The sequence below is a fragment of the Pteronotus mesoamericanus genome, unplaced genomic scaffold (genome assembly GCF_021234165.1).
Source record: "Pteronotus mesoamericanus isolate MK-2021 breed Mesoamerican mustached bat unplaced genomic scaffold, CSHL_Meso_final contig_230, whole genome shotgun sequence".
Classification (NCBI taxonomy): domain Eukaryota; kingdom Metazoa; phylum Chordata; class Mammalia; order Chiroptera; family Mormoopidae; genus Pteronotus; species Pteronotus mesoamericanus.
This window is the reverse complement of record NW_026555096.1, coordinates 1,944,707-1,959,646: the sequence shown is the minus strand read 5'-3', so window position 1 is coordinate 1,959,646 and position 14,940 is coordinate 1,944,707. Positions and strand designations below refer to the sequence as shown.

Genomic DNA, 14,940 nt, shown 5'->3' with positions numbered 1-14,940 from the left:
ATGGCCCGAAAAGTCTTCCTAGAGGAACTGATCATTTGAACTTGGTCTTGAAAGGAGAAAGAGCAACAAATAATTGGGGAGTGCTGGAACGTCAGACCTCATGAGAGTGGAACCAAGGGCTAGAAAAGCTCTGTTCCCCACAGGACTGATTCCAGGTTGTCACAGCTTCCAGCCTGGGCTTCTGTAACCTCTCAATGACCCAATCAACTTTATTCCCAAACTGTTTCTCCTCCTGCATGTCCAGCAACCTGGCAGTCATCCTAAACTCCACTCCCAGCATCCAGCCCCTCACCAGGCCTGGGCATCCTATCTCCTTGGCATCCTTTCTCCCTGACATCTACCTTCCCTCCAGTCCCTCTGGCCCCCGCTTGGTTCCAGCATGTCAGTATCTGGTACCTCCTGCTCTATTAATGCAGCCCCTAACTAGTTCCCTGGACCCTATTTTTTAGCCCATGCCCAATCAAATTTTCTCATTGTTGCAAATATGACCACACCTTCCCCCATTTAGGGGCATTCAGTGGCTCCTTATAGCCTATAAGATTGTCCAAATGTCTGAGCCTGATGCTCAGGACTCTTCAGGATCTGACCTTGGTTGATCCTCCAGTGAATCCAGCCATATTCCCCTTGCACCTGACACTGCACCTAGAACATTCTACAGAATAGCTCAGTAGTAGTCAAGCTGTGCAAATATCCCCAAGCCCCAGGATATTGCACAACTGTGTGTGTGTACTCCCATGCTCCTCATCTCAGCTAGGCACTGAGCACTGGGCTGAAGTTGTAGGCATGAATCAGACATGGACTCTGCCCTCGAGGAGCCCTAAATCTGATGAGAGAAACATAACTGCCCTCAAAAGAAAAGGAAAAAACCAAGAGGTATTTTCAATAGTGTATGAAAGGTACAACCACAGAAGCAAGCTTGAATGAGAATCTTTGAGATGAGAGAAGATGGTCATCTGCCTGGGATAAGGATGACAGCAGCAAGCCTGGAGTCTGGATCCATGCACCTACCCCAGTGCAAGGCAGGACACCTTCTGAAGTCCCCTCAGGCCATGGAGGTGGCCCCCACTGTGTAATCAGTAGACTATGGGATCAGGAAGTCAGGCAGAATGTCACATCTGCCAAGAGCACTTGGGTAAGGACCATGTTATACACTCAGAAAGCCAGGTTAGCCCAGGCGGGCACACCTGATAGGCCACTAAAGCCTTTCTGATTGGCCTCATTCAAGAGAGATGGCTTCAGTTTCATCACCTAAGGGACCATGTCCTGGATCTGCAAGGATGCAGGGAAAAGCCTGGGCTACTAGGGTAATATTCCTGTTGTCTCTGTGGGGGAGTTCCACTTAAAGGCCCCTCTGCCTTAGAGGATTAGGAGTGGAAGAAGTGGAGGCACACTCTAGGGAGGAAGTCTCTGCAGCACGTGCAGATGTGTTTCTATCAACAGGCCCAAAGGGAGAAGACAGAAGGCAAGAGTGGCTTCGGGCCCAGGGCCTGGTGCTGGATGGCAAGAACACTGGGCTGGGCATGATGGGTCAAGCATGCTCAGGCCTTGGGGAGGCCACATCCCTTTTCTGAGTGCCAAGTTCACAAATGGGATAAGGATACTGATAAGATGTGGACCGAATTCATTTATGGCTCAAGGCTCTGAGGGCTAGTGAATTTGCAGGGAGAGATCAACAGAGAGTGTTAAATGGTTGCATTTACAGGGTGGAACCTAGCACAAGAGAAAGAAAGTAAAGTGTGTGTTTATACCCAAAAGCCCACAGTCAGGGCTGGCTTCATGGCCTGTGGCTAGGCCAGGCACATAGGACCCCTTTTTAGAAGACCCCTCTACTAGGAATTTAAACTCTGTGGCTGCTGTCTTGAAAGTCTTAATATTTCTGTTTTTAAATTTTTGTTTTAGATGTGGAGTTTCATGAGCCTGCAGAGCATGTGCTGGGGCTGGAACCTCAGCTTTCCCACGGTCCTGCCTTCTGCAACCTCCAGAATCTAGGAATTTCTGGCCTCCTACCTCCTGCCTCCTGGTTCCCTGGGGCCATCAGCCTCCTCCCCAACTCTGCCCAGTGACGACTGCCGCCTGCCTCCCTGTACCTGTGGGAGGCCTAGGCCCAAGCATGGAGAGGGCTGGTGTGGAAAGCATGCACCCGGCAGAGTCTTGGTGTAGCACATGCTGATCCCTGCCCTGGCCGGCAGCACCCGTGCACATGGAGGGGGCAGCAGGCTGAAGAAGGGGTGATGCTTGGCTTGACTTCACCAGGATGGGGCATGGTGTCTGGTGGCTGACAGGACGGAGACCTTGCATCTTGTGGGAGGCTGTTTGGCAACTTGGGGGACGCTGGATGCATATAAGGGTCTCCTCCCACATGTATACCTGTGCCCAAGGGAATCTGCCATTTAAATGGCAAATAAGTGACACCAGGCCTGGTCAGCCTCTAGGCTTGTACAAACTATCCATGTTCCTGCATCACAACACTTGACATCCATTCATGCAGCCATCAAGCCCCTGGGTGTTCTCTTTCCTCCAAAGAAGCAGCTCAGAGCTGCAGGCTGTATGGTGGCTTTCAGCCTTCTCACTAGGTTGGAGACAGTCCTGTTTGCACAGGTTCCTCTGGGCACAGTGCCAGAATCAAGCATGGCCCAGGGCTAGAACCTTCTTTGTTGCAGATTCCTGTCTCTGTGAACACAGCCTCCCAGCTCCTCACTTCTGTAGTGCCCCTCCACTGGGGCCTGGGTCGGCTGCTTGATGTGTGGAACCCAGTGTAAAACAAAGATGCAGGGCTCCATCTTCAGAAAGCAGGAAAAAAGCACCATTATGTATAAGGTTTTTTTCCTTTCTTCAGTGAGCTGTATTTTGACCTGTCAAAGCTTGGTCCCTGGACTGGCATTGCATGGAAGCTTGTTACAGAAGGAGACTCTCAGGTTCTTGCGCAGACCTTAGGAATCAGAAACTTTGGGGAGGAGTCTAGAATCTGGGTTTTAAGAAGCCCTCCAGGGCTTTAGAAATATTTCTGATACACAGGAAAGTTTGAGAACAAGTGCTGTAGAGTTAGGACTCCCCCTCCCCTTCTTTAAAGCAACAATACCAAAGAAATTTAAACTCATACTTGAATCTTTCTTTAGTATGGCAGATAAAAGAGGATTTGAAAGAGAAAGAAAGAGAGAAAGACAAAAAAGAGAGCACGAGAGGGAGGGAGGTGGGGAAGAAATAGTCAACGGAGGGTGGGGAGTGTCCTCTGTACTTCCACATATTTAGTTCACTTGATGGCCACAGCCATTTTGCCATGCAGGTTGTTTTATTTCTATTATCAGATGATAAAAATGAGACTCAGAGAATTTAAGTTAATAGGTCTGAGTCCTTTTTTTTTTTTTTTTTAAAGATTTCATTTATTTATTTTTAGAGAGAGGGGAAGGGAGGAAGAAAGAGAAGGAGAGAAACATCAGTGTGTGAGAGAAACATCTACCGGTTGCCCACATGGCCCCAAGTGGGGGACTGGCCTGCAACCCAGGTATGTGCCTTGACCGGGAACTGAACTGGGGACCTTTCAGTTTGGGGGATGATGCCCAACCCACAGTGCCACATCAGTCAGAGCAATAGGTCTAAGTTCTTGAAATACTGAGTGGAAGAGCTAAAATGTGAATCTAGGTGTCTGATTCCAAAGTGTAGGCTTTCCCAGCCAGGAGTTCTTCCTCCCTCCCTTTCTCCCTCCCTTTCATTTTCTGAGTACCTGTGGAGCACCAATTCTATGTTTCTATGTCTATCAGGGAGTGCACTGCAGACCCTCCTAATCTGGGCCTGTGCTGTGCAACAGACTCCACCAGATGTCTGCTGAGCACTCGAAATGGGGCTGGTATAACTGAGCATCAGAATTATCAGTTTCATCACAACGGTGTATTAGATGTCCACTAAACAGATCTTCCCTCGAACACGATTTTGGCCAAAGGAATGAACTGCACTCTCCTCTTCAAAGGCATCATCTATTGCAGGGACACGAGCGAGCGGGAGTTTCTAATACCTGTGTTTAGTTGAGAAAAGTGAGGTTAAGACAGGAGGGCCAGATGCAAAGCAGGGAAATACAAGCAACCACTCTCGTATTTGCTGATTCTCCCACTCTTGGCGGGGCGGGGGTGGGGGGATCTCCTGTGAGCTTCTCATCTAATTTAATTTCTAGTCATTACCCATTGATGTGTGCTCTGTGGGCAAACTCAGCAGGGCTGCATGAGGTCAGGCTGATATGCAGGCTGACTGGTACCAGGTGCCGAGATCGGCTGAGATCGGCATCCCACTCAGAAGGCAATTACTGTGATGCTCTGTAGGTGTCAGGAGCACCGTAGCAGTCTACCTCCATAGAGAAATCTGTGTGTGCTGGCTCTGGTTCAGGTCAGGCCTCAGAAAGCAGGCAGCACTCCTCCTAGCTTCTCTAAGCTGTAGGCCAGATAAGGGCAGGCAGCTGCAAGCTCAATGCCCAAGAGTGGCTTCGAAGACCCAATGCAACCATAAGAAACTGCTGGCACCCATTCTTCCTGGGTGACACCTTGGAGGTCACGAAGGCCAACAACCTTCTTATGTCACTGATGAGAAAACAGAGACTCAGAGAAGGGAAGAAACCTGATTTGGTTCCCCCAGCAAGTTAGGGGCTAAGTTGGTAACTACACAGAAAGAATCAAGCCTCAGCTTTGAGTGGCCAGGCTTTTGAGTTGCCTTACCCACAGGACCCTGTGTGCACTGTGGCAGGGCCTCTCATCCTATTCCTCTCATGTCAGAGAGGTCTTCTCTGCGGAACTTACTGGGCTGAGGGTGGGGCATAGCTTAGACTGTGGCAAAGATGAACGGACCTTCCTGCCTGATCCTTGTGATTCCCCCATCACTGCCCTTGTGCTCCTTTTTTTTTTTTTTTAATTTTTAATAATTGATTGGGGTCGGGGAGAGACATCGATTTGTTGTTCCACCCATTTATGTATTTATTGGTTGATTCCTGTATTTGCCCTGAACAGGGATTGAACTGCAGCCTTGGTGTATGGGATGACGCTTTAGCCAACTGAGCCACCTGGCCAGGGCCCTAGTGATCTTTCTAACATATGATTTTGGTTTTAATCATCCCTCCTGCCAGGTGAAGATTTTCAACAGCTAAAGTCTGTCCAGCATCCCAGGTGCTATGAGACCTCGTCCCTGTCAGCCTTTCCACCTTGGTCCTCTGCTCCCTGAGTCTCCTGCACAACATGCTCTCTAAGGCTCTGTGCCTTTGTGAACTCTATCAGCTGTTCTTGGCCACCCTGGGGAAGTCCTTCTTCTTTTTTGCCCCTCTGGATAACTTCTACTTTTCTGTCAGGGCTTAGTGAAACCTTCTCGAACCATCCAGACAAGTTCCCCCTCTACCCAGCCCACAGGCTCTCTCCCTAAGGACACCTCTGAATGAGCACTTCTCACACAATATTGGGACTGTTTACTTACAGGTAATAGCTAAGCACTACCTGTGTTATTATTTGTAATATTGATAAACAGAGAGACTGCAGAGAGGCGGGAATATAAAAACATGAGCCAGGCACTGGATCTCACTGCATCCTCACCAAACCTCTGGTGAGGGGTTCGTTTCATCATTTGTAAACTACGGGGCTCTATTATTATCCGTAGTTTGCAAATGATGAAACAGGGGCATAGAACAATCAGTGACTGGTCCTGGGTGGCAGAGCCAGGCTTCTGTCAGTTCTCCCTGACTCTGACAGAAAACAGGTGCAAACAGGGAGATGGTGCCTGGGCTTGTCTCCTGACTGTCTCGCAGAAATCTTCTTATCTATCCTGCCCTGGAGAACATCTGTATTCTGCTCACATGGGTACAATCAGCCACGGGTCCCTAATTTTTCTGGACTCCCAACACTGTCAAGACCTCAAAGCCATCCTTACCCAGCCTACTGCCAGCAGGGTGCCCGCCAGGTGTTGTGGAGTGTGTGGGAGTCCCCAGCAGCCTGGGGGAAGAGAGGCAACCGGGGGCTTGGTGGGAAGGCAGGGTTCTGTCAGACCTCTGAACTGGGCGGCTCCCACTAGAGCCTCAAGCACTTTATCTTGAGAAATACGGTCTGTGGGGCTCAAAGCAGACATGTTCTGGGATGGGAACTGGGCCCAGACTTCAGATCAGCCGTTATACCCTCCTGTCCTCCCCCTCGAGAAGACGGTGTTCCCTGCTCTTCTCTTTCCTGAGATTCAAGGTGGCCTTTGTCTCACTTGGGGCTGAAGACCCTACAAGCTGGGCTCCCAGCATACCCTAGAGGAACTGGGCCTTGACAGGCACCTCATCCTGGGGCCCTGGTGTGGCTCTGTGGAAAGGCCGACAATGTGACACTTGGCCTGGCAGAAACGGAACCATAGACTATGTTTGGTGCAGTGCACATTGATGGAGACTGCCACCTGTCAACTCCCCTCCCTTCCTGAAAGTACTGAGTACCTTTGGGGGCTCCCTGCTTCTGCTGCCAGATGCCTTGGTGAGCGTAGTTTACCCAGCCCAGCTGGGTCTGTCCAGCTGCTGGAGTGAACAGGCCTTTCCTCCCTGCCTCAGTGTTGTCAAAGACTAGCATGTGGCCTAAACATGGCCATTGAGAGTTTGGACCCTGAGCCAGCGACACTAGGACTAAAGAAGCGTCAGGCAGGATTCAGCCTTCCAGCACAGAGCACCAACCTGTCCTCTGTTCCCGGCTCCAGGACCTCTGAGCAGCCCTGCCACCTGCCCTTCCTCACACAGCTCTCCAGCTTCCCCAGGATTCCATGCAGCCCCAGAGCTTCCGGCCAATTTCCTCTTCACCTGAGCTAGCCAGAGATGGCTTCTGCTACCTGCAGTTGGGACTCTTGAAAGACACGCCCAGCGATGGAGATACGACAGTCTAGTGACTACTTGCCGAAGCTTAGGGCTCTATCAGAATTCTTACAGTGAATTGACCTGCTTTCCTTTGGTAGCATCATGCTGATACCAGAAGAGGGATATTAGTAATCAATTACTCTGCTTTATAGATTACCTAATTCCTCCCACCAAACATAAGCATCTCATCGGTTTAGCAATTCTTTTTGTCCAGAGTGCCAGAGCAGGCTTCTCCACTCCTTGACCATCCCTGTGGCCATATGCCTGCATTGCTAAGAAATGAGTGTCTGGGAGGCCACCAGGATCAACAGCTTTTAAAGGGCTGAGAGTGGGCGGTGTTTGCCAGGTAAAACTCTGGTCACCAATTACAACGTGTGTGTTGATTGTTTTCTCACACCACCAAGCAATTCTCAGACACCAGCTGGATGTCCTGCAATTTAACTCCTATCTACATGAACTCCTATCTAGATGAAAAGATTGCAATTTTCAATCTTTTTCATCTCACAGCAGACATAAACTAATTACTAAATGTAGTACCATGTCCTCTCAGAACACCCCGCTCTTCCAAAATTTCCACGTGTTCACCAACCCAGGAACTCCCCAAATGCGGCCATTTGGGGTTTTTATGGAGGCTTTGTTAAAGAGGCATGGTTGATTAAATCCTTGGCCATTGGTGACTGAATCAACTTCCATTCCCTCTCCCCTCCCCAGAGGTCAGGCTTGGGACTGACAATTCCTGCCCTCTAATCAAAAGGTTAGCTCCTCTGGCAATCAGCCCCCATCCTTAGGTGATTTCCAAGCCACCTCATTAACATAGCAATTGACACCTTTATCACTCTCCTCAGGTAGGAAATTCAGATGGTTTTAAGATCCTCTGAACCAGGACAAAGACCTGGTTCTGTGCCAGGAACCAGGACAAAGATCAAATAAATATTTCTTCCTATAAATCACAATATTATAGCAAACAACTATCTGCCCAGGGAGAAGAAGAGGCCCAGGTGGGAAAGTGACTTGGGGTCCTTGAATGACTGCTGCTTCCTGGGGCCTTGCTCCTTCCGGCCTGACCCAGAGACAGCATCAGAGCTGGCTTAAGCTGCAGCCTTTCCCTTCTCCCCCCTTAATGATTGTGGGGACCCAGCAAGAGTCAGAAGTGTGGCCTGGCTGAAATGGTTGGAGGTGGGTACGGGGCACGCAGGGCCTGTTGTAGAATTGGCAGTCTCTCCACTAGATGGCACTCACAGCTTAACTTTTCCTCATTTTTAATTCTATCTGATATTTTAATACTGTTGAAGAGCACAACGTCACAGATTTTAAGTCATAGAACGAAGACTTAAAATTCATGTAGTTTATTTATGCATTATCAAGTTTCCCCTGCTCTGGCCACTGGGGTTGGCAGACATGTGCCCACTCCTGAACTTCCCCAGCCAGAATGATGAGTCAGTCCAGAGGAGGTTATTGAGTCTTTCCTTTTTTTTCTTTTTTCTTTTGATTTTATTTATTCATTTCTAGAGAGAAGGGAGGGGAAGGAGAATGAGAGAGAGAGAAACATCAATGTGCGAGAGAATTGATTGATGAGTTGCCTCTCGCACACCCCCAACCAGGGACATGGCCTGCAACCCAGGCATGTGCCCAGACCAGGAACTGAACCAGAGAACTTTCGGTTCATGGCTGGTGCCCAATCCACTGAGCCACACCAACCAGGGCAAGTCTTTCTTCCTTAGTGTTTCCTAAAGGGTGACTGAACCCCTTACTGCCCACACCCGGCCTGCTTTCCCTGGGTAGCCTCACAGCTGTGGGCGCCTCCCCAACCACCCCAGCCCAAGACCTTCAGGCATGTGCATAGGGCAAAAGGGCAGAGATGACAGTCCTTGAACCTGTAAGAATCTGGTGCTTAGACTACTGCTGTGCTTGATATGAAAGGGTACAGGGAACTTTTCTTCCTATAACAGCATCCCTAGATCTCCCAGGCCCAGATGGTTAAGACACTAGAATCTGCACCTGTATTGGAGGGCAGCTTAAGTGCATGGCTTTGGAAGTCAAACTGCCTGGGTAGGAGCCCTAAACCTACTACTACCTGGTTGTGTGTCCTAGGGCAAGCCTTCTACCCTTTCTAACCTCCAGTGCCCTTTTAAATAAAATAGGCATACCTCAGACAGTTGTTTTGGGTACTGTGGGCCCCATGGAGATGTCTAAGTCCCAATTCTCGCGACCTGTGAATGTTACCTTATTTGGCAAGTGGGTCTTCATCCCCCCAGAGTCAAGAAATCCTCATAAATAGCTCTGACCCAGATAAAGAGCAAGCTCAGCGGAGGTTTTTCCCTTTCAGGTCCTTGGGGCACATGCTCATTGCCTTTCTGAATTTGTGGCTGAGGTGTGTTGATTGCCACCTTTTCATTCTCCAGGTTCAGGGCCCCTCCCCCAGAGGCCTTCCTTGCGTGTGCCCCACTCCTCCTCCCCCAGAGGGCAGGGCCCTGTCTACCTCACTGTGTCCTTCATTCTTCTCTGTCTTCTTTACAGAAGCCTTTACCCCTGTTCTACAGTTGACCAAGCCTCAATCTTCCACTTCTTATCCTGGGATCGCTCTGTTACTGCCTTCCATGGTACTTGTAGTAGAAGGATGCCCAAGTAGGGAGTGCCTAAATGAAACCATGTTGCTTGAAGTCCACATGCAGAGCATGTAGTTGGAGGGTTCCCTGCACTTCAGCTTCAGCCAGTACTCCCTGGAATTCCCAAGGTGGACAGAGCAAAGGTGAACACGGCCTGCTGTAGCCTTGCATTCATTCATGCGGGCTCACAGTGGGCTGCTTGGTGCTGGCTGGTCCCAGCCTGGGATGATCCATGCCTTGTTGGGCAACCTAAATCCAGTGAAACAGGGTACAGGGTGAGAGGTCCCCAAAGTCCCCACAATCCATGGTTTGGAGGTTGGGGGAAGCAGATGACATGGAGATTAAGGCACTTTGCATTCCAAGGGCAAGTGCATGCTGCTATCCTGGTAAAGCCCATTGTGACCTTCAGTACATATAGTGCTGAGTATGAAGTCATGTAGGAAGCTCTGGGTCAGTATTTAAAATTAGGATGGCCAGCCATGAGGGTTAGTATGTGGTTTGAAAAGGTGTAGAAGGGCCCCCACCAGCCTGCCATGAGGTCTGGTATAAGGAGATGCCATCAAGTTTTGGATTAAGAGCTGGAGAAAGAAAGATGAGACAGGCTGGGAAACCTGCCTGGGGGAACAGGGCAGCACAGCTGATGGAATTGCGGGGACCTGCCCAGTCAGGCACAGATTAATGGGAGATACCTGGAATGCCGAACTGTGATGGGGAATACTGAGCCGTGGACTTGTTTTTTCTGAAAGACAGTGCCTCTGACTGGTGTGTTCTGAAACTGGCCTGGTTTGGCAAAGGGAGGGAGGACTGTGTGTTTGTGAGTGTTTTAAAGGGAGAGGGACTTAATGGCAGAATTCCCCCAATATTCTAATTCTGTATAACTTTCTTTTTATTGTTATTCAGTTACAGTTGTCCTGCCTTTTTCCCCATTGCTCTCCTCTGCCCGTCTTCTCCACCACTCCCACAATCAATCCTCCCCATTGTCCATGCCCATGAGTCTTCTATTCATGTTCCTTGGCTTGCCCCTTCCTTTTCTCTTCCCCATTAACCCCCTCCCTGCTCCCCTATGTTCACTTCTCCCCCTCCCCCATCCCCTCTGTTCACTGTCGGTCTGTTCCTTGTTTCCATGCTTCCGTTTCTGTTTTGCTCATTTGTTTGTTTTGCTCATTATTCCACTTCCAGATGAGATCATATGGTATTTGTCTTTCATTACCTGGCTTATTTCACTTAGCATAATATTCTCCAGTTCCATCCATGCTGTTGTGAAAGGTAGGAGTTCTTTCTTTCTGCTGCGTAATATTCCACTGTGTGAATGTACCACAGATTTTTGATTCACCCATTTACTGATGGGCACTTAGGTTGCTTCCAACACTTGGCTGTTTTAAGTAACGCTGCTATAACATGGGGGTGCATAGGTCTTTTGAATTGGTGATTTGGGATTCTTGGGGTATAATCCCAGCAGTGGAATTGCTGGGTCAAAAGGCAGTTCCATTTTTAGTTTTTTGAGGAAATTCCACACTGCTTTCCACAGTGGCTGCACCAGTCTGCATTCCCGCCAACAGTGAGTACACTAGGGTTCCCTTTCCTCCATAATCTCACCAGCACTTGTTTGTTGATTTATTTATCATGGCCACCTGACAGGTATGAAGTGGTATCTTATTGCTGTTTTTAATTCTGTAAAACTTTTAAATAAACAATTTTTTTCCTTTTCACCAAACTCTAGCATTTACTGTCATGCTTGGTGGTGGTGGGCAATCGGACCTCACAACTGTTCCATAACAGCATAGGCTGGGGTTCTATAACACTAGGTCACCTTTTCAGAGTGGTTGGGTGACCATGCTGCTCTGAAACTGTAAACTTTTTACCTCACAGACCCCGGTGAGGCCCTAGTCAATTCATAGCTACCACTTCCCAGAAGGACATTTAAAATTAATGTATACCCATAGGACACGATGGCTAGCTGCCCTGCCTAGACCTTCAGGCAACTGTTCCCATCCATGTGGATGACCTCCTCAAGCACCTGCAACTCTCCCTGCAGGCCTTCTCTGTCTGTATGGAGCTTGGTGCATGTGCAGGGCAGGCCAGATATGCCAGCGTGAGCTCCCCAGGAAGTAGCTTGCAATTAATCACTGGTGCATACCCCTGGCTTCCATGCTCCTTGGGCAAGACACCTCTAAGGCCTGTTCCCCACAGTCCCCACAGCCTCCACAGTCCTATTGGAACTGAGTCTGGGTACCACAGCAGCTGCCAGCTCATAGCACAGCCTACTTGGCTCTCTTCCCATCCTGCCCCCTTCTCCTTGCTTTTTGGCATTGCCTCTAAATAAACTGCTCAGGTACCCTCTCAGGTTCTGCTTCCTGGGGCAGGGGATGGGGGGTTCTCGGGGGAGGTCAGGTTGAGTACAACACAACCTGACTGTGGAACCAGGCCCCTCTGTGAACAGATTGGCCCATCTGCGAAACACATTTACTTAGCTCAATAACAATCATATTTTAAAACAGGAAACGTCAAAAAATTATTTTGTGACTACTAACACGATAGCAGTTCTTTGGATTAAATTCTTCCCTTCTACGTTGCAATTCTGTTTTGGAATTCATGGTAAAGCTTATTTTAATGCTCTGAATTGGTGCTAGTGACTTATTTGTATATGACCCAGATTTGTTGTTTGAACCTTCACCCTCAGGTGTCCCAGTTGATTGGTTTCTTCCCTTGTGTTTACAGTGAATTTAAAAATCCATCAAAAACTAATTACCCACATGATTAATTGGATTTTTTAATTCCCCCCAAATTTGCAAAATCCTCTAGATTTGGCCCAAATTTCCAAGTCATGCTTAGAGACAGCACTGGAATTTCATGAAGGAGCTTTGCCCTTCTCAGGCTGAAGATGTGGCAACACCCCCATTGGGGCCACCAGGGCCGGCCCTAGCACAGAGCTGCAAGGTGCTCAGGCCTACCTGGGCTGATCTCAAAGAGGTGCTTCCCCACATCCTCAGGGCCAGGAAGAAGTTGGGTCACCTGCATCCCTTGCAGAGAAATAAATCCCTAAAGCAAAGAGACAAACACAAACACAGGTGACATGAGATGACTGGGAAAGGACTTCTATGGTCAGGTCTCCTCGAGAGGGAGGGTGGGGCCATGGGGTTAGGGACTCAGCCCTCTAGGCACTGGCTGATAAGACTGGGTGTCAAGGAGGGGTGCAGGCTTCTTCTTCAAGGTAGATTTCAGGCTCAGCTCAGGCCCTGGCTGAGTCCCCATGGCATGCACATGCTGCCGCAGGAGCTCTGCCCAGAGTTCTTACTCCCTTGGTGAGGGATGGAAATGCAAGTCTGGAGCAGTGGGGGAAGGCCCCTGTCAAGCAGAGAGCTCCTAGTTCCAATATCCTCTTTCTGGGACAGGGGTTATAGGTTGGAGAGAGTCAGGGAGGGAAAGGTTGGCACACTCCTATGAAACTGTCCCTGAGATGACTTGGGAGAAAGGATCAGCAGATCTGTGTAACTCCTCTTCTGCCCCATCCTGGCCAGGTGTGATTTCTTTTAACTGTTCAGTGGAAGTCAGCTGTCACACATGAGGTATTCAGCACACATTGTGCCATGGGCTGGTATACACGTTACTGGGGTCACACTGCCAGTAAGTAGCTGAGTCAGGATTTGAACCTAGGCAGTTAGGCTATAGGGATGGAGTTTAAGGTGGGTTTCCCACAGAGAGAACCAAGCATGTATAGTCAAAGCCACACACAGACTGAGTTGGGCAAATCTGAGCATGAACAAAATGAAGATAGGCCTCAACAGAAATCATTAACTAACACGGAGAAGGGGGACAAAAAAGGCCCACTCTATTCTCTAATTCTGAAATCTGGAAGCAGGGCTGAAAGATGCCGGGAAAGAGTATGGGTGTAGAAATGGGTAGGCCGGGTTTGAGTCCCAGGCCTGCACTTCCTGGCCATGTAAACTTAAGCAGACTGCTTAATTTCTCTGAAACTTAGTTTCTATATCCCTTCAGTGGAACAGTAACTCCTACTTCTCAGGGATGTTGAGACCCCACATTTCTGTTCAGGAAGTCCTGCTCTAGGTGAGGGGCTATCATAAGCACTTTGACTTACCCTTTCCCCACCCACTAGGCTAGGCCTCCTTTGCCCACTTCTCTATGTTAGTGACTGATTTCTGTTGAAACCTTTCTTCATTTTGTTCATACTCAGATTTGCCCAACTTAGACCTTGTGTGGGTTTTTAAAAATTTTATTGAAGCATTTTTAAATTTATTGAATTTATTGAGGTGATATTGGTTAATAAAATTATGTAGGTTTCAGATTTATAATTCTATAATACATCATCTCTATATTGTATTATGTGTTCGCTACCCCATATGTGGCTTTGACTACATATTTTTGGTTGTCTCCATGGGAAACCCTTTTTAAACTCCATCCCCACAACCTAACTGCCTGAATTCAAATCCTGGCTCAGCTATTTACTTGTGTGATCCAAGGCAAATTGCTTAACTTCTCTGTGCAACCTCCCAATTTCCTTACATGTGAAATAGGAATAACAATAGTACTTTGTGGGGCTCTTATGAGTATTAAATGAATTAGTACTTGGGAAGTCCTCAGAGCAGTGCCTGGCACATGGTGAAAGCTGTGGGTTTGCTAAATAAAGCCCAGCTATGATTGTGTGTCAGGGCTCCATGCTGGGTGTGGGAACATCCTCCCTGTGTCTGCACTTGCCCAGGTGAGGGGTGTGGTCCTGTGATTTATGATTTATCCACTTGGCCTCCAGCCCCCTACACTATGCAAGCTCACAGAACGCCCCTCTCCTCACTCCCCACTTTTCCAGGCAATCCCTGGCTTTCACAGGGTGACTGGAGCCTCTGAGTGACTGCTGGAGTCTTGTGCCTCAAGGACACAAGGGAATTCCTTTTCTCATTCAAGCAACGTAAAGGGAGAATGACATCTTTACCCACAGATGCTTGCTTTAGAAAAATAACAGCAATAAACCAGAGAACCAGCTGGTAACTACTGTAACTGAATTAACATTTACTTTCTTTCTAGGGAATCTGGAACTACTGGGAATAAATTAGGACCATAGCCTCAGGATTGGGAAATGTGCTCATTAGAGGGTGCCGGCAAGATCCATCACTGGCTAATGGGCTGGGTCTCGGTGTCTGCTGTTTCAGGAAGTGTTTCTGTGTAACTCTGAGCACTTTGTTTTTTCCTCTATGCCTCAATATCTGTCATCTATAGAAGGGGAGTAACAATATTGACACTGACACTACTTTCTTCTACAGCTAAATGAAAAAAGCAGTAATAGCTACTGTTTACAGAGCTTGTATTATATTCCTGGTTCTTTGTTTAAATTATTGGATTTGATCTTTCTAGAGGCCCCCCATGGGGGCAGGCACTGTTATCCCCATCTTCTTGGATGAGCAGGTGAATGTGGGAGAGGTGAAGCAACCAGCCCAACCTGGAAGTAGGGTAAACTGGGATGTGCACCCAACTGTGCCTGAT

At 48.5% G+C, this 14,940-nt stretch overlaps 1 protein-coding gene across 2 annotated transcripts in view; it reads right to left on the bottom strand.

Moving 5' to 3' along the window:
• ARHGAP22 (Rho GTPase activating protein 22) overlaps positions 1-14,940 on the bottom strand; it is a 183,654-nt gene that overhangs the window by 80,083 nt on the left and 88,631 nt on the right. The window contains exons 3-4 of one of the 2 annotated variants that reach the window (XM_054572382.1): positions 12,399-12,486; positions 8,261-8,346 (exon numbers count right to left, since the gene is read on the bottom strand). In XM_054572382.1, the coding sequence (XP_054428357.1) occupies positions 8,333-8,346; positions 12,399-12,486 (102 nt within the window). In that variant the 3' untranslated portion in view covers positions 8,261-8,332. Of the gene's footprint in view, positions 1-8,260; positions 8,347-12,398; positions 12,487-14,940 lie in introns of those variants that run through there. The other variant, XM_054572381.1, reaches the window with a different exon arrangement.